Source organism: Pipistrellus hanaki, assembly GCF_964339955.1.
Source record: "Pipistrellus hanaki genome assembly, chromosome: 21".
NCBI lineage: Eukaryota > Metazoa > Chordata > Mammalia > Chiroptera > Vespertilionidae > Pipistrellus > Pipistrellus hanaki.
Window position 1 is genome coordinate 8,148,173 of NC_140523.1, and position 23,773 is coordinate 8,171,945.

Below are 23,773 nucleotides of genomic sequence, written 5' to 3' on the forward strand. Positions count from 1 at the left end.
CTCTCTCTTCCTCTCTGTAAAAAATCAATAAGATATATTAATAAATAAAATAAAAATCAAAGCTGGTCTCTCGGCCCAGAGGGAAGAGATGGTGAAGAATGGGACTGCAGAAAGGCGGCCTGCTGCTCAGAGATAAGACCCAAATCCAAAGCGGGGAAGGCCCGTGCTCGGCAGAGGTTTGGCAAACATCCGAGTCAGTCATGGTCCCAGAAAACCGAGGGCGCTACATCCTGATAGAAAACAGGAATAAAAGCGTAGGGGCTGGGGGTGGGGGCTAAGCATTTACAAAAAACAAGGACCCAGCGCAAAATCCCCCCTCAGAGGTCCTGTGGGCTGCAGAGTGCATCCAGCTGTCCAACAGAGCCTGGTTGTCCTTGATAATGAGGGTTACCAAATATTCCGGCCTCTACTCGGGATGTTCCGGCTGCCTCCTGGAAGTCACGTGTTTGCCCTTGCCCCGCGGGGAGAGAATCGGACTACTCCAGTTTCTGACCCAACTACTGGCCCGCCCCTGGGGAACCTCCCGCCTCCTTTCCATCCGTATAGTGAAGGCAGGGGCTCGGGCAGAGTAGGGAATGGGGTGCGGTGTGATGGTCCAGGCCCTGCGCCCCCGGAAGCCCCCCATCGGCAAGCACTAGGAGTGTGCAGACCTATAGTTATGCCCGCGATCCCGGGAGCTGGGGCTGTGCAGAAGGCAGCCAGCCCGCCCGCCGGGACCTCCCATCAGACCTGGGACGGAGGTCCGGAGGCGGCCTCCGGGGTGCGCGCTGCCCGCGGGAAGGAGGAGAAGGAGAAAGGGTGGCGCCCAGACACCTCCGATCCCTAGAAAACACGGTCCTTCCAACCTCCTACCCAGACTGCCCGCTGCTCCCTACAACTCAATAGCCGGAAGCCAGCTCAGAGCTGCTCACCGAGGGGCGGAGCATAATGTCGAAGAGCCAATCAGAAACAAGAATCCCAGTGACGTAGAGACGTCCAGATTTTGACAGACGTGAGCACCCGGGAGGCGGGGCCAGATTGCGGAGAGCTAATCAGCGGCCTAATCTCGTCCTGCGAAGTCTAGATAGGGCGGGGCGTGGCCTCGCGTCCCTTCCTCCGCGCTGATTGGCGGCGGGGTTCTCTCAAGGAGCCAATCAGAAGTCAGGGGTCGCGGGCTCGGGGCTGGGGCGGGCCGAGGTGCTGCAGGTCAGTGGCTGCTGCCCCGCGCGAGACCTGGCCGCGCGGGACCTGACCACGCGAGACCGCGCAGCGCGAGGTCCGCCCTCAGCCCGGGCTGCTGGACAGCGGCCGCCGCCTGGGACCGCGGGTCGCGCAGGGTGAGCGTGCAGGGGGCCGGGGAGGACGGGGGAAGGGCTGGGGTCGGTGCCTCCTCCCCCCTCACCCCAGAGCTGGAGCGTGGGGACCCCACGGGGGTGCGGTCCGTGCACCTGGCACCCTAAGCGCCGTGACCGACCCGGGTGGGTGCCCCCTGCGCCTTGGGTCCCCAGCACCCAGCACCCTGCAGCCCTGCGGGAGCCCCTCGGAGCACCCAGCAGGGTGTCGCTGTCCTTGAAACCAAACTCGACTTCCCCTGCCTTCCTGTGCCCTTTGGGGTAAAGGCCGGGGAGCCCCCGTTTTTGTTTGTTTGTTTTTTACTTTTAAATATATATTTTTAATTGATTTTTTACAGAGAGGAAGGGAGAGGGAGAGAGAGTTAGAAACATCCATCAGCTGCCTCCTGCACGCTGCCCACTTGGGATGTGCCCGCAACCAAGGTGGGCAGCGTGGGACCCTTCAGTCCGCAGGCCCATGCTCTATCCACTGAGCCACACTGGTAAGGGCAGTTTTTTACTCTTTTAATGTATTTTTTATTGATCTCAGAAAAGGAGAGGGAGAGAAAGAAACACCCATGAACAGAGAATCATGGATCGGCTGCCTCCTGCTGCCTCCTGCATGCCCTCCATTGGGGATCGTATTTTTTATTCATTTCAGAGAGAGGAAGGGAGAGGGAGATAGAAACCATCAGTGATGAAAGAGAATCAGCTATCAGCTTACTAGGGATGGAGCCCGCAACCCGGGCATGTGCCCTGACCGGGAATCGAACCTGTGACCTCCTGGTTCAGAGGTCAGCGCTTAACCCCTGAGCCCCTCCACCTGGCTGGGCTCCGGGAGCCTCTGGCGAGAAGGCTCCCCTTTTGTCCTCGGTTCCACCTGGGCCAGGTGCTGGGTGCAGGCCTCTGCCTGCTGACTTCCTGCTCTCCTGGGAGGAGTGGCAGGTGCAGGAGGCCAGCTTTGGAGCAGGTGCCGAGGCAGAAACTCCTGGACTTTGTGACTGTGGGGAGCGAGGGGGGGAGGCGTGCCTGGCGTGGCCTGCACAGAGCGGGGAGCCGAAGGTGCGGCCCCTGGCAGGAGGCCTGGCGCTGGCACTCTCTCGGGGGCTGAGGAAAACCCCGCCCGTTGGCAGGGGACACAGACCAGCCGCTTGTGGGAGTCCCTTCTTCACCTCCTCCGCACACGCAGGAGACGCTGGTTAAACACCTGCCTTTGGGTTTATTTGCTTTCCGGAACTGACTTGATCTGGGCTGTTAGTTTTATAGTTTGGGGTCCTTGTATACAAAAAAAAAAAAAAAAGCAAATTTAAATTTAAAAAGAAAGCACTTTGCCCTAAACGGTGTGGCTCAGTGGGTAGAGCATCGGCCTGCAGACTGAAGGATCCCGGGTTCAATTCCGGTCAAGGGCACGTACCTGGGTTTCATCCCCAGTAGGGGGTGTGCAGGTGGCAGCTGATCGATGTTTCTCTCTCATCAGTGTTTCTAACTCTTTCTCCCTTTCCCTTCCTCTCTGTGGAAAATCAATAAAATATATATATTTTTTTAAAATGTCCCTTAAAACTTTAAAGCTTTAGTTAAAGCTTGAACTCTTTAGTTAAAGAGTTAAGAGTAAAACCGTGGACTCAGTAACCTGTTACACATTACATTCTGAATATTGGCTTACACCAGTGTGTAAATCCCCAGAAGGAATAATGTTAAAATTCCATGTCGAGCCGAAACCAGTTTGGCTCAGTGGTAGAGCGTCGGTTGCGGACTGAGAGGTCCCAGGTTCGATTCTGGTCAAGGGCATGAACCTTGGTTGCGGCACATCCCCGGTGGGGGGCGTGCAGGAGGCAGCTGGTCGACGTTTCTGGCTCTCTATCCCCCTCCCTTCCTCTGTGAAAAATCAATAAAATATATTTTAAAAAAGAAAAGAAAAAAATTTCCTTATCGAGTCTTTTTTTAAAATATATTTTATAGATTTTTTACAGAGAGGAAGAGAGAGGGATAGAGAGTTAGAAACATTGATGGGAGAAACATCCATCAGCTGCCTCCTGCACACACTCCCCCCACTGGGGATGTGCCCGCAACCAAGGTACATGCCCTTGACCGGAATCGAACCTGGGACCTTTCAGTCCACAGGCTGATGCTCTATCCACTGAGCCAAACTGGTTTTGACTATACTTTTCTTTTTAAAAATATTTTTTTTAGCCCTGGCTGGTGTTGCTCAGTGGATAGAGCGTTGGCCTGCAGACTTAAGGGTCCTGGGTGCAATTCCGGTCAAGGGCACATGCCTCGGTTGCAGGCTCCTAACCAGTAGGGGGCATGCAGGAGGCAGCTGAGCCATGATACTTATCATAGATGTTTCTATCTCTCTCTTCCTCTCCATTCCTCTCTGAAATGAAAAATATATTTAAAAAAATTTTTTTTCTTGATTTCAAAGAAGAAGGGAGTGGGGAAAAGAGATAGAAACATCCATGATGAGAGAGAATCATGGATTGGCCGCCTCCTGTGTGCCCCACCCTGTGGATCGAGCCCTCACCCTGGGCATGCGACCTCCCGGTTCATAGGTCAGTGCTCAGCCAGTGGACCATGCCGGCCGGGCGTGAAATTACATTTTAACTCAAACGAATGGTGATATGTCCAAAGGACATCGTCAGGGATCAGGGATCTTGGGAGCTGAGTTTGTGCTCTGACTTGGTCTGTACTTTTGGGCAAAGCCCATACCTCTCCCTCTCAGGCCTAACTGTCCCCGGTAAGTGAAGCTGGTGGGGGTGGGTCAGGGGGGGAGCTGGGCGAGCGGACTGAGGTGCTTTCCTGGTCTGCGTTCCCTCCCTGGAAACATACCTTCAGGATGGGAAGTGGGTTTAAAATAATGGAAGGGGAACTGACCGGTGTGGCTCAGTGGATAGAGCGTCGGCCTGCAGACTTAGGGCCTGTGTTCGATTCCAGTCGAGGGCATGTACCTTGGTTGCAGGCACACCCCCAATAGGGGGCGTGCAGGAGGCAGCTGGTCGATGTTTCTCTCTCATCGATGTTTCTCTCTATCCCTCTCTTCCTCTCTGTAAAAAATCAATAAAATCTATTTTTAAAAAAATAAATAAATATGCCGGAACCAGTTTGGCTCAGTGGATAGAGCGTCGGTCTGCGGACTGAAAGGTCCCGGGTTCGATTCCGGTCAAGGGCATGTACCTTGGTTGCGGGCACATCCCCAATGGGGGGCGTGCAGGAGGCAGCTGATCGATGACTCTCTCTCATGGATGTTTCTAACTCTCTATCCCTCTCTCTTCCTCTCTCTAAAAATTCAATAAAATATATTTAAAAATAAAATAAAATAATAAATAAGTAAACAGACATGTTGTGAAATCAGTCGGTAAATATGTCCGTTACGTGTCTGGCTCCCTCTCCAGGCCGTGCCCCGGACATGACGTCGCTTGGCGCTGACCAGCGGGCGCAGGCCTCGGCCAAGCCGGCGTTCAGCGCGGCGCAGGCCCGCGCGCTGGTGGAGGCCGAGTTCGGGCTCCGGGTGTCGGAGGTGCAGCCGCTGCCCAGCTACGACGACCAGAACTTCCGCGTGCGGGCGCCCCTGGCGGGAGGCGCGGGCGGCCCCGCCGACTTCGTCCTCAAGATCAGCAACGCCGAGGCCAGCAGGACCCCCGAGCTCATCGAGGTGCAGAGCCGCGCGGTCGCCTTCCTGCACCAGGCGGGCTTCCCCACGGCCTCCGTGCGTCCGGCCAAAGGCGGCGGGGTCACCTCGCTCGTGTCCGTGGGTAAGGGACCCCCCCCACCCCACCCATGGGTGCTGCCAGTCCGTGCACAGGAGAGGGTCTGGGTCCCAAGCAGAAACACCAAGAACAGCCTCGTCAGCCCGGCCACCCGGCGTGGTTCAGGGGTTGAGCGTCGACCTAGGAACCAGGAGGTCAGGGTTCGATTCCCGTTCTGGGCACAGGCCCGGGTTGCCGGCTCCATCCCCAGTGTGGGGCGTGCAGGAGGCAGCTGATGGATGTTTCTCTCTCATCGAAGTTTCTCCCTCTCCCTTCCTCTCTGTAAAAAAATCAGTAAGTTATATTTTTTATTTATTTATTTTTAATTTTTATTTAATATATTTTATTGATTTTTTACAGAGAGGAAGGGAGAGAGATAGGGAGCTAGAAACGTCGATGAGAGAGAAACACCGACCAGCTGCCTCCTGCACGCCCCCCACTGGGGATGTGCCCGCAACCAACGTACATGCCCCTGACGGGAATCGAACCTGGGACCTTTCAATCCGCAGACCGACGCTCTACCGCTGAGCCAAACCGGTTTCGGCAGTAAATTATATTTTTTAAAAAGTCACAGGTTTAGGGACACATCAGGGAGCTCGTTCATGGTCAGTCTTTTTTTTTTTTTTTTTTTTTAATATATTTCATTGATTTTTTTACAGAGAGGAAAGGAAAGGGATAGAGAGCTAGAAACATCGATGACAGAGAAACATCGATCAGCTGCCTCCTGCACGCCCCCCACCGGGGATGTGCCCGCAACCGAGGTCCATGCCCTTGACCGGAATCGAACCCGGGACCTTTCAGTCCGCAGGCCGACGCTCTACCCACTGAGCCACACCGGCTTCGGCTCATGGTCAGACTTGCCCACGGGACCCGATGCCACCAGCGTCCTCCTGTCCTGATGGGTTTGTGAACACCCTCTCCCCACAGTGTTCTCAGCCTTTGCCAGTCCTAGGATGTCATGAGTAAACGATATATATTTTTTAATTAAAAATTTGTACTGATTTCAGAGAGGAAGGGAGAGGAAGAGAGAGAGAGAGAAACATCCATGACGAGAGAGCACCATGGATCGGCTGCCTCCTGCACGGCCCCCACTGGGGATGGAGCCCGCAACCCGGGCCTGTGCCCTGACCGGGAATCGAACCCTGACCTCCTGGTTTATATGCCAACGCTCCACCGCTGAGCCACGCCGGCCGGGCGGGCGTTTACCTCCTCGCTCCGTCCTCTCAGCCTGCCTCGCAGAATCCCGCTGATGGTGTTAGGTCAGCACAAGTTTTTTCTCTCTCGCTCTGCGAGTTCCGTTCTTGTTGGCAGTGACGGTGACAGAGGCGGGGGGGCCTCTGATTCTTCTGAGACGGCTTTGACGGGAGTGTCCTTCCTTCCCTCCAGACTGCGGCTCCCGAACCCAGAGCCACCTGGTGAGGCTGCTGACCTTCCTCCCGGGGCGGCCCGTGGCCGAGGTCCCCGTCGGCCCCCGGCTGCTGTTTGAGGTCGGGAGGCTGGCTGCCACCCTGGATAAGACGCTGGAGGTGAGGCTTGGGTTTTCTCTGTTTGTTTGTTTGTTTGTTTGTTTTAAATATATTTTATTGATTTTTCACAGAGAGGAAGGGAGAGGGATAGAGAGTTAGAAACATCGATGGGAGAGAAACATCAATCAGCTGCCTCCTGCACACCCCCCACCGGGGATGTGCCCGCAACCAAGGTACATGCTCTTGACCGGAATCGAACCCGGGACCCTTCAGTCCGCAGGCCGACGCTCTACCCACTGGGCCATACTGGTTTCGGCAGGCTTGGGGTTTTGTTTTGTGTGTGAGCATTTTTTTATTTGTCTGGGTGTGCTTTTATATTATTATTATTTTTTTAATATACTAATGCCAAAGAGATTCTTTTTAAAAATATATATATTTTTATTGATTTCAGAGAGGAAGGGAGAGACAGAGAGAGATAGAAACATCAGTGATGAGAGCAAATCATGAATCTGCTGCCTCCTGCACACATACCCCGCCACACACACTGAGGATTGAGCCTGAAACCTGGACATGCGCCCTTGACTGGGAATCGAACCTGGGACCCTTCAGTCCACAGGCCAACGCTCTCTCCACTGAGCCACACCGGCTAGGCCAGTGGTCGGCAAACTGCGGCTCACGAGCCACATGCGGCTCGTTGGCACCTTGAGTGTGGCTCTTCCACAAAATACCACGGCCTGGGCGAGTCTGTTTTGAAGAAGCGGTGTTGGAAGAAGTTTAAGCTTAAAAATTTTGGCTCTCAAAAGAAATTTCAATTGTTGTACTGTTGGCATTTGGCTCTGTGGACAAATGAGTTTACCAACCACTGATCTAAGCGTTTCTTTCTTTTTAAAAAAAAATATATTTTATTGATTTTTTACAGAGAGGAAGAGAGAGGGATAGAGAGAAACATCGATGAGAGAGAATCATTGATCAGCTGCCTCCTGCACACCCCTCACCCGGGGATGTGCCCGCAACCAAGGTCCATGCCCTTGACCGGAATCGAACCCGGGACCTTTCAGTCCACAGGCCGACGCTCTATCCACTGAGCCACACTGGTTGGGGCTGGCCTAAGTGTTTCTTGCTCTCGGGGTAGGAGTTCCGCCACCCGAAGCTCAGCTGTCTCCGCCGGGAGGACTTCATCTGGAACCTGAGGAACGTGCCTCTCCTGGAGCAGTACCTGGACGCCCTGGGCCCGGGTCCGAACCGGGAGATGGTGGAGCGGGTCATCCGGCTGTTCAAGGACGAGGTCACGGCCAAGCTCAGTCACTTCCGGGAGTGTGAGTACCTCGTCCTGATGTCTGCGTCGTCAGGTTTCAGCCCGGCCCGGCCGGCGCCGCTCCGTGGTGGAGCATCCACCTAGGAACCAGGAGGTCAGGGTTCGATTCCCCGTCAGGGCACAGGCCCCCGTTGTGGGCTCCGTTCCCAGGAGGGGGCGTGCAGGAGGCAGCCGATCACTGATTGTCATCACTGGTATTTCTCTCTCTCTCTCTCTCCCTTCCTCTTTGAAGTCAATAAAAATATATTTTTAAAAATTGTCAAATTTCAGCCGAAACCGGTTTGGCTCAATGGTTAGAGCGTCGGCCTGCAGACTGAAAGGTCCCGGGTTCGATTCCGGTCAAGGGCATGTACCTTGATTGCGGGCATGTCCCCAGTGCGCAAGAGGCAGCTGATCGATGACTCTCGTCGATGTTTCTAACTCTCTATCTCTCTCCTTTCCTCTCTGTACAAAATCAATAAAATATATTTTAAAAAAAAATTGTCAAATTTCAAATTGTCAGGAAAAGCTTGGGGTTACAGCATAGCTTTAACGAATAGTTGTCAGAACAGATTTCTTAGAAATCCGAGGTTAAAATAAAGAACACAGCCAGTGCCCTAGCTGGTGTAGCTCAATGGGTAGAGCGTCGGCCTGCGAACTGAAGGGTCCTGGGTTCAATTCTGGTCAAGGGCACATGCCCTGGTTGTGGGCTCGATCCCTATTGGGGGGCGGTGTGCAGGAGGCAGCTGATCCATGATTCTCTCTCATCATGGATGTTTCTCTCTCTCTCCCCCTCTTCCTTACTCTCTGAAACCAATAAAAAAAGTATTAACAAACAAAAAATAAAGAACACAGCTGGCTCACCCTGGAACCCTTTGCTGCTTATAGTCAGAGGTATGTGTATTTTTTTATTTTAAAAAATACATTTTATTGATTTTTTACAGAGAGGGAGAGAGAGGGTTAGAAACATCGATGAGAAACATCCATCAGCTGCCTCCTGCACGCCCCCTACTGGGGATGTGCCCACAACCAAGGTCCATGCCCTTGACTGGAATCGAACCCGGGACCCTTCAGTCCGCAGGCCGACGCTCTACCCACTGAGCCACACCGGTCTCGGTGGCATGTGTATTTTTGAACATGTCTGGCTGGGGCTGTTCTCCTTCCTTTGCTCTTCAGTTCGTGAACAGTAAGCATTGGCAGCAACTACGTTCTCCATCTACGGGCTTTGAGTGGATGAGGAGCAAAGGCAGAGACACCGCCAGAGTGAACTGCTTTTGTCCTTTTCAGGGGAAATTATTTTGCTTCAAGAAAAACAGGGCTTATTTATTTTTTTAAACCCTCACCTGAGGATTTTTTTTTTTTTTTTTTTTTTTTTTTTTTTTTTTTACAGAGAGGAAGGGAGAGGGAGAGAGAGTTAGAAACATCGATGAGAGCGAAACATCCATCAGCTGCCTCCTGCACACCCCCCACTGGGGACGTGCCCGCAACCAAGGTACATGCCCTTGACCGGACTCGAACCTGGACCTCTCAGTCCGCAGGCCGATGCTCTATCCACTGAGCCACACAGGTTAGGGCTGAACCGGGGTATTGAAGGATGGTTGTCGCCTCTCTTGCTTTTTTTTTTTTTTTTTTTAATATATTTTATTGATTTTTCACAGAGCGGAAGAGAGGGGTAAAGAGCTAGAAACATCGATGAGAGAGAAACATCCATCAGCTGCCTCCTGCACACCTCCTACTGGGGACGTGCCTGCAACCAAGGTCCATGCCCTTGACCGGAATCGAACCCGGGACCCTTCAGTCCGCAGGCCGATGCTCTACCCACTGAGCCACACCGGTTTCGGCCTCACTGGCTTTTGTTCTCCTTGCAGGTATCAATCACGGGGACCTCAACGACCATAACATTCTGGTGGAGCCCCTCGAGCCGGCCTCGGGGGACCCCGCCTTCCGCGTGTCCGGGATCCTGGACTTCGAGGACATGAGCTACGGCTGCTACGTGTTCGAGGTGGCCATCGCCATCATGTACATGATGATCGAGAGCCGGGACCCCGTGGGGGTGGGCGGCCACGTGCTGGCGGGGTTCGAGAGCGTGGTCCCGCTGACGCCGGCCGAGCTGGACGCCCTGTTCCCGCTGGTGTGCGGGCGCTTCTGCCAGTCGCTGGTCATGGCCGCGCACTCCTGCCGGCTGCACCCCGAGAACGCCGAGTACCTCATGATCACGGCGAGAACCGGGTGGAGGCACCTGCAGCGGATGCTCGCCCTGGGCCGGGCGGCCGTTGAAGAGACCTGGTTCCGCACGGCCAGGTCCTACGGGTCCGGGGACTCCGTGTGACCCGGGCAGGAGCTCGCACGGACGAGGGGCGTTAGACCCGGTGGGACCAAATCTCGGCGGGCGAGGGATGTTCCTGCACGGTTAACAGTGAGGGGATGGGCCCTGGCCGGTGTGGCTCAGTGGATAGAGCGCCGGTCTGCGGACTGAAAGGTCCCGGGTTCGATTCCGGTCAAGGGCATGGACCTTGGTTGCTGGCACATCCCCAGTAGGGGGCGTGCAGGAGGCAGCTGATGGATGTATCTCTCTCCATCGATGTTTTTCTCTATCCCTCTCCCTCCCTCTCTGTAAGAAAACAATAAAACATATATATTTTAAAAATGAATGGATGGGACGGATCCATGCATGGGAAGCCACCGAGGTCTTCAATCTCATGATGATATTTTTAAACTTAGAAACAGGACATGAACAGTCATGTTTTCCTGTCGGTCTCGTGCGCCCTGCCCATGAAACACACAGAATGATATTTCAAATCAGATAGTCTCTCAATGTCTCTTCCAGAGCTGGTCAGCCTTCTAGACTCCCCTGCCCCTCCCCCCCCCAAAAAAATAACTTAAAACGTGAATAGTAAATAGTTTGCATAGGGATGAAACCCAGAAGGGAGAGATGGATAGTGAACACATCTGAAGACTGAGTTTCAGGGCAGAAGAGAAATGGTGTTCGTGGGGAGTCAGTCTGACGGACGAGGTAGAAGGCAGTGGGGGAGGGGGACGAAGGAGCAGGGAGCGAGGTTTGGGGTCCCGCGGGTGCTGTCCCAGTCGGCAGTGCTGAAGGGCAAGCGAGCACAGCAAGAAGGTGCAGAGCAGGAGTAGCTGTTGACCCCACGTTCTCCTTCGCTGCGGTTTGCGGGCGCTCCCCCACCCGATGTTGCCCCCTCCTCAGGATGAGGACCCCGCAGGGCCGCAGCACCCCATCTCCCTGCTCCCCAACGCTGCAGCCCCTGTGCAGGACGACTTCCACGTTATTGGCCCCACCCCCGAAGGTCTTTCCTGTCCTTAGCCCCGCCCACGGAGGACTTCCGCGTTATAAGCCCCGCCCTTGGAGGACTTCCCCGTCCTAGGCTCGCCCCTGAAGGACTTCCGTGTTATAGGCCCCGCCCATGAAGGACTTACGTGTTATAGGCCCCGCCCCTGGAGGACTTCCGCGTTCTAGGACCGCCCCTGGAAAACTTCCGCACTCTAAGCCCCGCCCCTGGAGGACTTCCATATTCTAGGCCCGCCCCTGAAGACCTTTTGCACCTTCGGCTCCGCCCCTGGAGAACTTCCGCATTCTAGCCCCGCCCCTGAAGGACTTCCGCGCCCTAGGCCCCGCCCCTGAAGGGCTTCCGCATCCTCGGTCCCGCCCCCGGCGGCTCTGAGCACGCGCGGAGGCCATCTTGGCAGCGGACCCCGGGCCAACGCCGGTGCTTCTCTCCCGCGGGTGAAACCCTCCGTGTAGACCTCCACTCCAGTGCCTTTTCCCCGGTGAGTCCGTGTCTCCCGGCCCCGCGGAAGCTCGGCCGTCGTCCCCGCGGGCGGGCGGGCGAGGGTCGTGGGCGCCGTGGCAGAGCGGGTCCGGCCCGGGGCCGCCGCGCGATGACTGTGCGGCGCTCCTGGGCGACGGGCTGGCCCCTGGCGGCCGCCGTAGGCCGGCTTGGCGCGGGCTCGCGGGGCCGGGGCGAGGTGGGCGGCACCGGGGAGCGGGACTTCCGGCCCGGGAGGAGCCGAGCCGGGCCGCGACCTGGGGGAGCGGTCACCCTCACGTGCCAGCGGGGCCCGGCGGAGCCCCTGCGCCTGGGAGAGCAGGTTCCCGCTTCCTCCCGGGGCGGCGGGCCCTGCAGACCCCGCGCCCGGTGTCCGGTTTGGGGAGACGGGCGGCGGGGTCCGAGGTCCGGCTTCCGCCCCGAGTCACGCCCAGCCCCGGAGAGGCTGCGGCCGGACCCGTTAGCGGGGACGCCGAGCTTGCCGCCCTCCCGCGGGGCGAGGTAAAAAGTCCAGATGTAATTAAAAAAAAAAAAACCACGGTTCATTCCCTTTGTGCTCCGAAGGGATCATGGTCACCAGGATGACCCCAGCCGGACCCTCTTTATTTTACTTTAATTTTTTTAAAACTGACTTCGGAGAGACGAAGGGGCGGAGAGAGGGAAACCGAAAGGGAAAGAGAAACGCATGGATGTGGGAGAGAAGCGTCGGTCCGGGGGCCCAGAACCCCGGGGCCAGACCCGCCGCCCCTCGGTGTGCATGGGGGACGGCGCGCCAACCACTGAGCCACACCGGCCGGGGCTTGACCCCCTTCTTCCCCGCCCGGTTCCTCCTCTTAGACCCGCGGGTTCGCAGCGTTCGCATCGCCTCTGTCATGTCTCACGTGGGCTCGTTGTCTGTGTTGTGTTTTTTCCGGGAAAAGTACTTTCCCCACATCGAGCTGTGTGTCCCCTGGCCTGTGGACAGGGACGGTCTGACCCCTCCCAGGTAGCCGCCACTTGAAGTCAGCCAGGTGAGGTCTGGCCGGTGTGGTTCAGTGGACAGTATCATCCCGGGGACTACAGGGTCCCGGGTTCGATTCCGGTGAAGGGCATGGACCTCAGCTGTGGGATTGGTCCCAGCCCTGGTCAGGGCACCTGCCGGAGGCAACCCATCAATGTGTCAATGTGTGTCTCTCACATCCCTCCCTCCCTCCCTCCCTCCCTGTCCCTTCTACTCTCTCTAAAAAAAAGAAAAAAAAGAAAAAAGAAAAATCAATGGGAAAAATATCCTCTGGTGAGGATCAACAGCAAAATAAGAGACATTGGACTTGATCATGATTTTAAAAAAAATAAGCCAAGTGAATGGAGTGGACAAAATATTTTTAAAAATATATATTTCTTGCCGGGACCGGTTTAGCTCAATGGATAGAGCGTCGGCTTGGGGACTGAATGGACCCGGGTTCGATTCTGGTCAAGGGCATGTACCTTGGTTGCGGGCACATCCCCAGTAGGGGGTGTGCAGGAGGCAGCTGATCCATGTTTCTAACTCTATCCTTCTCTCTTCCTCTCTGTAAAAACTCAATAAAATATATCTTTACTGACTTCAGAGAGAAAGGGAGAGGGAGTGAAAGAAACACCAATGATGAGAGAGAATCATGGATCAGCTGCCTCCTGCACATTCCCCACTGGGGATGGAGCCCGCAACCTGGGCATGTGGCCTTGACCAGAATCGGGACCCTTCAGTCCACATGCCGACGCTCTATCCACTGAGCAACACTGGCCAGGGCCAAAAAAACATTTTTAAAGTCACGGACATGCTTTTTCTAAACTGTGAGTTTTGTTTTACTGAGGACCCTGTTTTCTCTTCGCAGGACCTGTAACGTTCAGGAAACATGGTAAGTCGTACACCTGCCCGGAAGCTGTCGCTGACACGGCGTGGCGCTGGTGCAGCTCGGGCGCGGGCGGTGGGTGAGGACGGGAGGGGAGGACTGGTGCACGGCGGCTGTGGGCTTGTCAGGGCTGCCCTACGGGCCGGACTCACCGTGTGCTTGCTTTGCAGTCTCGGAGATATGACTCCCGGACCACGATCTTCTCCCCGGAAGGTAAGGCTGATCCTGTCCGTCGTCTCAAAACGTGTCCAGGGTTTGGCTTTTTGGGAGGCAGCAGCTGCGGGGAATCTAGACACTTTTATTTATTTATTTTTTAAAATATATTTTATTGATTTTTTTACAGAGAGAAAGGGAGAGGGATAGAGAGTTAGAAACATCAATGAGAGAGAAACATCGACCAGCTGCCTCCTGCACGCCCCCTATTGGGGATGTGCCTGCAACCAAGGTACATGCCCTTGACGGGAATCGAACCTGGGACCCTTGAGTCCACAAGCTGACGCTCTATCCACTGAGCCACACCGGTTTCGGCTGGACACCTTTTTATCGTTGCTCCATCCTCTCTGCTCTCTCGTGACCATGGTCGCCGGGTGATTCCACGCCACACGGAGCGTGGAGGCGGGACTCTGTGCGTGGCCGCGTGTCCCCGCGGACTCTCAGGGACTGTCTCACCGCTCGCCCCCGCAGGCCGCCTGTACCAGGTGGAGTACGCCATGGAGGCCATCGGCCACGCCGGCACCTGCCTGGGGATCCTGGCCAACGACGGCGTCCTGCTGGCCGCCGAGCGGCGCAACATCCACAAGCTGCTGGACGAGGTGTTCTTCTCCGAGAAGATCTACAAGCTCAACGAGTGCGTGAGCGCGGGGGCGGGGACACACACACGCGCGCGCGCACACGCACACATGCGCACACACACGCACATGCACACACACGCACACACACTCATACACGCGCGCACACACACACTCACGCACGCACGCACACACACACGCGCGCGCACACGCACACATGCGCACACACACGCACATGCACACACACGCAAACACACTCATACACGCGCGCGCACACACACTCACACACACACACACGCGCGCGCGCGCGCACACGCACACACGCGACTCAGTGGCTCCCGGCTCACACAGTAGGACCGCACCTGCTCGGCGAGGGCTGTTCCCTGAGGCCTGAAACGGAGGGGAACAGGTTATGGTGTTTTTGCTGGTGGAAATGTTTGAGTTTTATTTCATTTGAAACCTCTTTGAGGCTTGGGATCATGTGTAGTTTTTATTTTTTATTTTTATAAAATATATATATTTTATTGATTTTTTTAGAGAGGAAGGGAGAGGGAGAGAGGGTTAGAAACATCGTTGAGAAAGAAACATTGACCAGCTGCCTCCTGCACAGCCCCCACCTGGGATGTGCCTGCAACCCAGGTACATGCCCTTGACCGGAATCAAACCCGGGACCTTTCAGTCCACAGGCCGACGCTCTATCCACTGAGCCAAACCGGTTAGGGCCATGTGTAGTTTTTAAAAACATATATTTTGTTGATTTCAGAGAGGAAGGGAGAAGGAAAGAAGAGAAGGATAGAAACATCCATGATGAGAGAGAATCGTGGATGGGCTGCCTCCTGCACGCCCCCTCACTGGGGATGGAGCCCACAATTCGGGCCTGTGCCCTGACCGGGAATTGAACCCTGACCTCCTGGTTCATAGATTGATGCTCAACCCCTGAGCCACTCAGGCCGGGCACATGCAAGACATCTTTTCTTTTCTTGCCCCTCACTGGGGATCGAGCCCAGACCCCAGGCCTGTGCTCTGACCCCGTGACCTCCTGGGCCACGCGGGCCCGGCTGTGTAATTCTTTTTAGGAGCGGGGCCAGGCACTTGGTGGAGAAACAGTGCTTTGTGTTGATAAGGTAACAGATTGGGGTTAAGTCCACGCTCTGCGCCATACAAGCTGTGGCTTTGCAGCAGTTGTCTAACTTCTCTGGGCCTCAGCGCCCCCTAGTAGTGGAGGCAGTTTAATGAAGTGGATAAAGTGTCTGCCTGTAGCAGGCCCGCTAGTACTTTTGGGAACGGCTGCTCGGGAATTCGGGTGCATTGTCCTGACTCCCACCTCCTGGAGGTCGGGGAGCCCTGTCATTTGCGGGGGTCGGGCAGCAGGCCTGCCTAGCTGGCGGGGCTGGATCTGCCGTGAGAGCCTCCTGGGTGGCGGGCGGGGAGTGCGGTTAGGGGCCTGTGAACCCTCGCCCAGGGCGGTGTCCTCCTGCGAAGGCGCTGCTGGTCCCGCTGGGAGCCTGCCGGCTGCCAGGCGCAGTGACAGCGGTGTGGGCTCGGGGAGCGGGGCAGGGACAGGAGGTGCACCCTGTGTCTGAGCCGAGCCCTGGTCCCCTCACTGCACCCCCAGCCGGGCCTCAGCAGGCGGAGACTCACTGCCCAAGAGCATGGGGGTCTCTTCCTGTCCAGCAGAGTCTTCCTCTGATCTCCCGGGACTTCCTTCGCTTCCTGGTGCTGGTCTGTCCGAGCGGTCCGCGGTGAGGGTGGTGAATGCGGCTGTGGAAGAGTGAGGGGGCAGGTCTCCCTGGGCACCAGGCTTATCCCACGATGAGAGCCGTCAGACAGAAGCTCCTGGGGCGTGAGCAGCCGGCCCTTCCCGGGGCACGTGGCCCTTGTGGTGAGGGACACGCCCAGTCGCCTCCCGCTCACAGCGACGTGTTCCTTCCCCCAGGGACATGGCGTGCAGCGTGGCGGGCATCACCTCCGACGCCAACGTGCTGACCAACGAGCTGAGGCTCATCGCGCAAAGGTACGGCGTGGAGAGCCGGCTCGGCCTTCCTCAGGAGAGCTCAGACATGGAAGCCACTGCAAACCTGGTCACTGAAAAGGATGGTTTGTTTAAAGAAACAAACACGTGTAAAATGTCATTGGTGTGGGAACGGGGTGTTGGCAGTCCCCTGCCCGCCTCCCCTTTCAAATGACAGCGGCTGCTCCGAGGTCCCCCTGACATAGACTTCTGTTCAGAGGGCACTTTGGTGAGACTGTACACGGAGTGGCCAGATGATGGTGATCTCTGAATGCATAATAACCTGGCCACTCAATGTATATGCAAGATATATATGTATATATGCGCGCACACGCGCACACACACACACACACACACACACTAGAGGCCCGGTGCGCAAATTCGTGCACGGGTGAGGTCTGGGCAGGGGGAGGGGACATGGGCGGTTGGCCGGCCTGCCTGCAGGTTGAACTCGCAGTCGAGGGGACTATTTGCATAAATATATTTTTTAATATAGTTTATTGATTTTGTACAGAGAGGAAGGGAGAGAGATTGAGTTAGAAACATCGATGAGAGAGAGTCATTGATCAGCTGCCTCTTACACACCCCCCTCTGGGGATATGCCCTCAACCAAGGTACATGCCCTTGACCGGAATCGAACCCGGGACCTTTCAGTCCCCAAGCCGACGCTCTATCCACTGAGCCAAACCGGTTTCGGCCCATTTGCATATTAGCCTTTTATTCTATAGGCTACACAGTGAGCGGCCAGATGATTATGCGTTCGGAGATATCAGAACCTGGCCGCCGTGTGTGTGTGTGTGTGTGTGTGTGTGTGTGTGTGTGTGTTTTAGGGGGAAAGTCACCTGCCATGTCCTCATCCCAGGTACTTGCTGCAGTACCAGGAGCCCATCCCCTGCGAGCAGCTGGTGACGGCGCTGTGTGACATCAAGCAGGCCTACACGCAGTTCGGAGGTACGGGGCGGGGCGGGCCTCACGCCAGCGGGTGGACGCGTTCTGAGTCAGGGCGGCTGTGCGGTGGTGAAAGGAAAGTGAAAATTAAATGAGGACGTAAATGCTGCCCGTACAGCCCTGCCTCGTGGGATAGCTGGCTCCCGCGGCGGAGATTGTCATGGTGCATTAATAGGCCATTGAGACCTAAATAGCGGCTCTGATCTGGAAGCACTGCTCTTTGCATCACAATGGGCTTCGGCACGGGGCCCTGGCTAGTCCAGGCCTGGGAGCAGAAGTGGGCATTTGGACGGAGCTGTCACGGATGCTCAGCCTCCGGGACAGGGTCTCCGCCTCCTCGGGAGCGCAGGTGACCATGGCGACCTGCGTCTGATGGCCGCTCTGCGGTTTCTGTTACAGGGAAGCGACCCTTCGGGGTGTCGCTGCTGTACATCGGCTGGGACAAGCACTACGGCTTCCAGCTCTACCAGAGCGACCCGAGCGGCAACTACGGCGGCTGGAAGGCCACCTGCATCGGAAACAACAGCGCCGTGAGTTCGGGGCCGCCGCCATTTTTAACGGCGGTGAAGGGAAACGGCGGGCAGGGAGCAGGGACCTTACGCCTGTGACCGCTGTTGGTAACGGAGCCACAGGGCCTGCCAAAGGAAATGCTACTTTTTAAAGTGCTTTTATTGATGTCAGAGAGGAAGGGAGAGGAAGAGAGAAGCATCCATGATGAGAGAGAATCATGGATCGGCTGCCTCCTGCACGCCCCACACGGAGGATGGAGCCTGCAACCCGGGCAGGTGGCCTGACCAGGACTCGAACCTGGGACCCTTCAGCCCACAGGCTGATGCTCTATCCACTGAGCCACACCGGCCGGGCTGTTCCTTAGAGTCTAAGTGCCTCTATTGTGGTTCCTTCTCAAGGGACTCAGCACGTTCCCGAGTGAGTAATCTGATCGACTAAGAAATGTCTCTGAGCAGAGCGGTCCTCATGGATCTCAGACCTCTGTATTGATATTGCACTCGAAAAGGACTCTTCATCACGGCCTAAGTAATAGTGCTGGCTTATGAATGACAACAAACTTTTAAAAAATATATTTCTATTGATTTCAGAGAGAGAAGGAGAGGGGGAGAGAGAGAGAAGCATCCATGATGAGAGAGAATCATGGATCGGCTGCCTCCTGCACACCCCTACTGAGGATGGAGCCCACAAACCGGGCCTGTGCCCTTGATCGGAATTGAACCTGGGACCCTTCAGCCCACAGGCCGATGCTCTGTCCACTGAGCCACACCAGCCAGGGCAAAATGCTGATTTCAGTGAGAAGTGGTGAAAATAGACGCAGCTTTTTTCACATCCTGGTTCTCAGACCCCTCCCTGAATTCTTGACGGGCCTGGCAGATCTGAGCCCAGGAGCATCAGTTACCCACCCCTTCCTCCCCCTCCCCATGGCTACCCTCCCCGCCATCCAGTGGTTTCTGTGGGTTAGCTGCCAATCCTAGTTCAGGCATCCTCTCCTGCCCAGGTCCTTTTCCCAAAAAACGGCGGGACTGACGGAGCCCTCTGCCGTGTCCCCAGGCGGCGGTGTCCATGCTGAAGCAGGACTACAAGGAAGGGGAGATGACCCTCAAGTCGGCGCTCGCGTTAGCCATCAAAGTGCTCAACAAGACCATGGACGTGAGCAAGCTCTCCGCCGAGAAAGGTGCGTCCCGGGGAGGGCGGGTGCTCCCGGCCGGGCCTGCCGTGTGGGGCCGTGTGCTCCCTGCCGGGCCTGCCGTGTGGGGCCGTGTGCTCCCTGCCGGGCCTGCCGTGTGGGGCCGTGTGCTCCCTGCCGGGCCTGTCGTGTGGGGCCGTGTGCTCCCTGCCGGGCCTGCCGTGTGGGGCCGTGTGCTCCCTGCCGGGCCTGCCGTGTGGGGCCGTGTGCTCCCTGCCGGGCCTGCCGTGTGGGGCCGTGTGCTCCCTGCCGGGCCTGCCGTGTGGGGCCGTGTGCTCCCTGCCGGGCCTGCCGTGTGGGGCCGTGTGCTCCCTGCCGGGCCTGCCGTGTGGGGCTGGCGCTCCCGGCCGGGCCTGCCGTGCGGGGCCGGCCGGCGCTCAGGGGCCTCCCGTCCCCTCGGGGTCGTGGCCCGGCTCCTCGTGGACGGCGGTGCGCTTCCCGTCGGCGATCGTCTTCCCGCCTTCGTGACGGCGTCTGTGTCCGTGTGTCCATATGAGCATGTGTGTGGTTGCATGTTTACGTGTACGTGTGGCGTACTTTACCAGAGGCGTAACGTGTGTGCGTTGTGGGATCTCTGTTCCGAGTCTACTGATCTCGAATGTCACGCCCACGTCTGCAGTTTTATTTTTTTACTTTATTTTTTTAAAATATATTTTATTGATTTTTTTACAGAGAGGAAGGGAGAGGGATAGAGAGTTAGAAACATCGATGAGAGAGAAATATTGATCAGCTGCCTCCTGCACAGCCCCCACTGGGGATGTGCCCGCAACCAAGGTCCATGCCCTTGGCCGGAATCGAACCCGGGACCCTTCAGTCCGCAGGCGGACGCTCTATCCACTGAGCCACACCGGCTTTGGCCGCAGTGATGCTTTTTAAAACGATGAACCAGCAGGTGCGTTTGTTCAGGTGACGTTCCCGCCCTCAGAGGATGCCCTCCGCCCTCTGCTGGGCCCCGCCATCCCCTTCCCGCTCCATCCTCCAGCTCAGAGCTCCTTCTCCTGTGGATGTATGTCTGCCTTTTTGTCCTCAGTCAGGTCAGGGCGCCTGCGCTTCACGCCATTGTTTTGAAAAGGGATTTGGAAAGCCTGTGAGAATCCGTGTAATCAATGGCTGGTCAGAGGCTCCGCTGGGCCCCTGGCCGCCCGCTGAGGGCTTCGCATCCGCACCTGTTCGGTTGCCTGTGTCCGGGCTGCCATTGCGGCCACTCGGAGGTGGGGTGGGCAGTAAGGTGACCAGGCGTCCCGCTTTGGGCGGGACAGCCCCGATTTTTAATCATTTGGCGGGACCGTTGTTACAAACCGGGACTGTCCTGCCAAAAGCGGGACGTCTGGTCACCTTAGTGCACATGTGTCAAACACAAGGCCCGCGGGCCAAATCCAGCCCGCCAGGCTTTGCAATGTGGCCCGCACCGCGCTGCCATCACTGCACTCCGCTGTCAGTTTATGACATTGTCAGTTTATGACCGTTCAGTAAACCATTCGGCCCGCGATTTAGGCTGCATTTTAGATTTTGGCCCCTTCTCTGATTGAGTTCGACACTCCTACCTTAGTGGGTAGGGAAAGGCATTTCAGTAAAAATGACAGTGACGGTGCGTGAGATGGAGGTGTTTGTGAGGCGTATCGGGCACAAGTCCTGGGCGAGTGCGCGGAGGCGGGGGTGTGGAGGCGGAGGCGGGCCCCTCGCGGCGGGCGCGGGGTGCGGCCGTGACGCCGTCTGCTCTCCCCAGTGGAGATCGCCACGCTGACGCGGGAGAACGGCAAGACGCTCATCAGGGTGCTCAAGCAGAAGGAGGTGGAGCAGCTGATCAAGAAGCACGAGGAGGAGGAGGCCAAGGCCGAGCGGGAGAAGAAGGAGAAGGAGCAGAAGGAGAAGGACAAGTAGGGACGAGCCGTGGTCCAGCCCGCCCCGCGGCGCGGAGAGCGAGGCCCCGCCCGCGGGGAGCGCCGGCCTCCGGGCGGGGAGCGGCCGCGACAGCTCGTCCATCGATGGCGTGGCTCTTCGTGGACCTTTTATCCCCTCCCCTTTGGGAATAAAACTTGGGAAGATGGCCGTGAGGAGGAAGCACTGGCCGTGATTGTAGGCCCGGACGGGGGTCGGGTCTTCGGGCGTTCGCGTGCCCTGGCGGCGGCTGCTGGCACCAGGGCGTTAAAGGGGACAGAGTGAGCGTCCCGAGAAGGGGAGGCGGGCTTGTGCCCGGGGTGTCCTTGCCATCCCCTGCCACGGTCGGACCCGGGCCCAGGCGTCCGGCGGGAATGTGGGGGGGCGGGTGGGGAGCTGTCCAGTGAGGTCAGAATCGCACGCCTTTGGTGTTGATGGATCTTCTTCCTGGACTCGACATACATACGTACATACCTACATGTGCTACGTACATGTGCACACGCATCACACGTACAGCAGGCAAAGCCGATGACAGCGAAGGCCGGTACCCACTCCCCTTTCTCAGCAACAACACGATCCACACTTCCTGCCCCGCGTGTCCCTTTCACGTCTCCTTCCTCCCTCCCCTGAGGGCGCAGCTCCCTGGCTTCATCTCCTCTCCCTAGGGACCCTCAGCCTGCCCCTGTCCTTCCCCTCCGGGGGCTGTGTGCCCTCAGCCCGCCCCTGTCCCTCCCCTCCCCTCCGGGGGCTGTGGGCCCTCAGCCCGCCCCTGTCCCTCTGTCCCTCCCTCCGGGGGCTGTGTGCCCTCAGCCCGCCCCTGTCCCTCTGTCCCTCCCCTCCCCTCCCCTCCGGGGGCTGTGTGCCCTCAGCCTGCCCCTGTCCCTCCCCTCCGGGGGCTGCGGGCCCTCAGCCCGCCCCTGTCCCTCCCCTCCGGGAGCTGTGGGCCCTCAGCCCGCCCCTGTCCCTCCCCTCCCCTCCGGGGGCTGTGTGCCCTCAGCCTGCCCCTGTCCCTCCCCTCCCCTCCGGGGGCTGTGTGCCCTCAGCCCGCCCCTGTCCCTCTGTCCCTCCCCTCCGGGGGCTGTGTGCCCTCAGCCTGCCCCTGTCCCTCCGTCCCTCCCCTCCGGGGGCTGTGTGCCCTCAGCCCGCCCCTGTCCCTCTGTCCCTCCCCTCCGGGGGCTGTGTGCCCTCAGCCTGCCCCTGTCCCTCCCCTCCCCTCCGGGGGCTGTGTGCCCTCAGCCCGCCCCTCTCCCTCCCCTCCGGGGGCTGTGTGCCCTCAGCCTGCCCCTGTCCCTCTGTCCCTCCCCTCCGGGGGCTGTGTGCCCTCAGCCCGCCCCTGTCCCTCTGTCGCTCCCCTCCGGGGCTGTGGGCCCTCAGCCCGCCCCTGTCCCTCCCCCCCGGGGGCTGTGTGCCCTCAGCCTGCCCCTGTCCCTCTGTCCCTCCCTCCGGGGGCTGTGTGCCCTCAGCCCGCCCCTGTCCCTCTGTCCCTCCCCTCCGGGGGCTGTGTGCCCTCAGCCCGCCCCTGTCCCTCTGTCCCTCCCCTCCGGGGGCTGTGTGCCCTCAGCCCGCCCCTGTCCCTCTGTCCCTCCCCTCCGGGGGCTGTGTGCCCTCAGCCCGCCCCTGTCCCTCCGCTCCAGGCCACGTCCTCGGGCGGCCTGGTGGCCTGCGGGTGTCCAGAGATGGGCTGAGCCACGTCGGGGCTGTGGGTGAGGAGGGGTGCTGAGGACCCCACCACAGGGAGCCCCTGCTGAGCTCCCGCCCTCCCCGCCCCCTCGAGTTGTCAGTTGCTGCTGCTGGGATGGCCAGTTCCCCTCCAGCTAGTCCTGCGGATACTGGGGTCCCGCCCCACGCCCCCAGATAAGAGGGCACATGATGTGGAGCCCCGTGTCCAGGTCAACAAGCTCCGACATCAAGAGCTTCTCTCTGTTTCCAACACTAGAGGCCGCTGCATGACATTTGTGCATGGGGGGGGGGGGGGTGTCCCTCAGCCCAGCCTGCGCCCTCTCAGTCTGGGGCCCCTCAGGGGATGTCCGCCTGCGGGCTTAGGCCGGCTCCCTGCCACCACTGCTGCATTCGCCAGTGTGAGCCCAGCTCCTACATGGAGTGCCTGCCTCCTGGTGGCTAATGTATGCCATAGCGACTGGTCCTTCCACCATTGGGTTGATTTGCATATTAGGGTTTTATTACTTTCAATATGTTTCTTATTGATTTTTAGAGAGAGAGAGAGAGAGAGAGAAGCACCTACTGAGGATCAAGCAGTCCAGGCATGTGCCCTGACCCAGAATTGAACCCCGACCTCCGTTTTCATAGTTCGACGCTCCAGGCGGGCGAGTTTAAATCTGCCCTCAGGCCCTGGCCTGTGTGGCTCAGTGGATAGAGCTTTGGCCTGTGGACTGAAAGGTCCCGGGTTCGATTCCGGTCAAGGGCATGTACCTTGGTTGCAGGCACATCCCCAGTCGGGGGCGTGCAGGAGGCAGCTGATCCATGTTTCTCTCTCCCTCTCTGTAAGAAATCAATAAAATATATTTAAAAAACAGTAACAAAAAAATCTTAAGAATCAATGGAAAACTATCCTTAGGTGAGAATTAAAAAAAAGGGTATTTTCTGACCCCCACTTTAGCAACCAGCCCCCAGCCAGGTCGCTCGGTCAGTCAGGCATGGTCCCGATACGCCAAGGTTTCCGGTTCCATCACATGTCACAATCAACCAATGGATGCATCGATACGTGAAGCCACACAATGTTTCTCTCAGATCGATAAAATCTTGACAAAAGTAGAATCCCCCGGGAAAAAACATATAAACCAGGAGTTTGGGGCCACGGTCTCTCGTCCGCCCGGCTCCTGGCTTGGGGTGTATCTTCAATAAACCCCACTTGACTTGAATCTCATTCCCACTGGCCTGAAAATCTTTTTTTAAAAAATATATTTAAAAATAAAATACATTTTATTGATTTTTTACAGAGAGGAAGAGAGAAGGATAGTTAGAA

The 23,773-nt window shown here is 57.4% G+C and overlaps 2 protein-coding genes across 3 annotated transcripts; both read left to right on the forward strand.

Moving 5' to 3' along the window:
• Window positions 1–1,137: 1,137 nt before the first annotated feature.
• Window positions 1,138–10,464, forward strand: HYKK (hydroxylysine kinase). Of its 2 annotated transcripts, none has more exons than XM_084869250.1 (5): window positions 1,138–1,316; window positions 4,700–5,059; window positions 6,440–6,579; window positions 8,662–8,707; window positions 9,682–10,464. In XM_084869250.1, the coding sequence occupies exons 2-5, from the start codon at window positions 4,714–4,716 to the stop codon at window positions 10,140–10,142; spliced, it is 993 nt and encodes a 330-aa protein (XP_084725376.1). In that variant the 5' UTR covers window positions 1,138–1,316; window positions 4,700–4,713; the 3' UTR covers window positions 10,143–10,464. The 2 variants fall into 2 exon arrangements, with proteins under 2 accessions (XP_084725376.1, XP_084725375.1); XM_084869249.1 differs by lacking the exon at window positions 8,662–8,707 and adding an exon at window positions 7,652–7,835 and having other exon boundaries at window positions 1,139–1,316.
• A 1,004-nt stretch (window positions 10,465–11,468) lies between these two features.
• On the forward strand, window positions 11,469–20,960 carry PSMA4 (proteasome 20S subunit alpha 4). Its single transcript, XM_084869292.1, has 10 exons — window positions 11,469–11,602; window positions 13,452–13,475; window positions 13,640–13,682; window positions 14,154–14,316; window positions 16,194–16,271; window positions 17,131–17,219; window positions 17,616–17,746; window positions 18,777–18,900; window positions 20,639–20,802; window positions 20,875–20,960. Exons 2-9 carry the CDS (start codon window positions 13,473–13,475, stop codon window positions 20,791–20,793), a joined length of 786 nt encoding a protein of 261 aa, XP_084725418.1. The 5' UTR covers window positions 11,469–11,602; window positions 13,452–13,472; the 3' UTR covers window positions 20,794–20,802; window positions 20,875–20,960.
• Window positions 20,961–23,773: the final 2,813 nt, after the last annotated feature.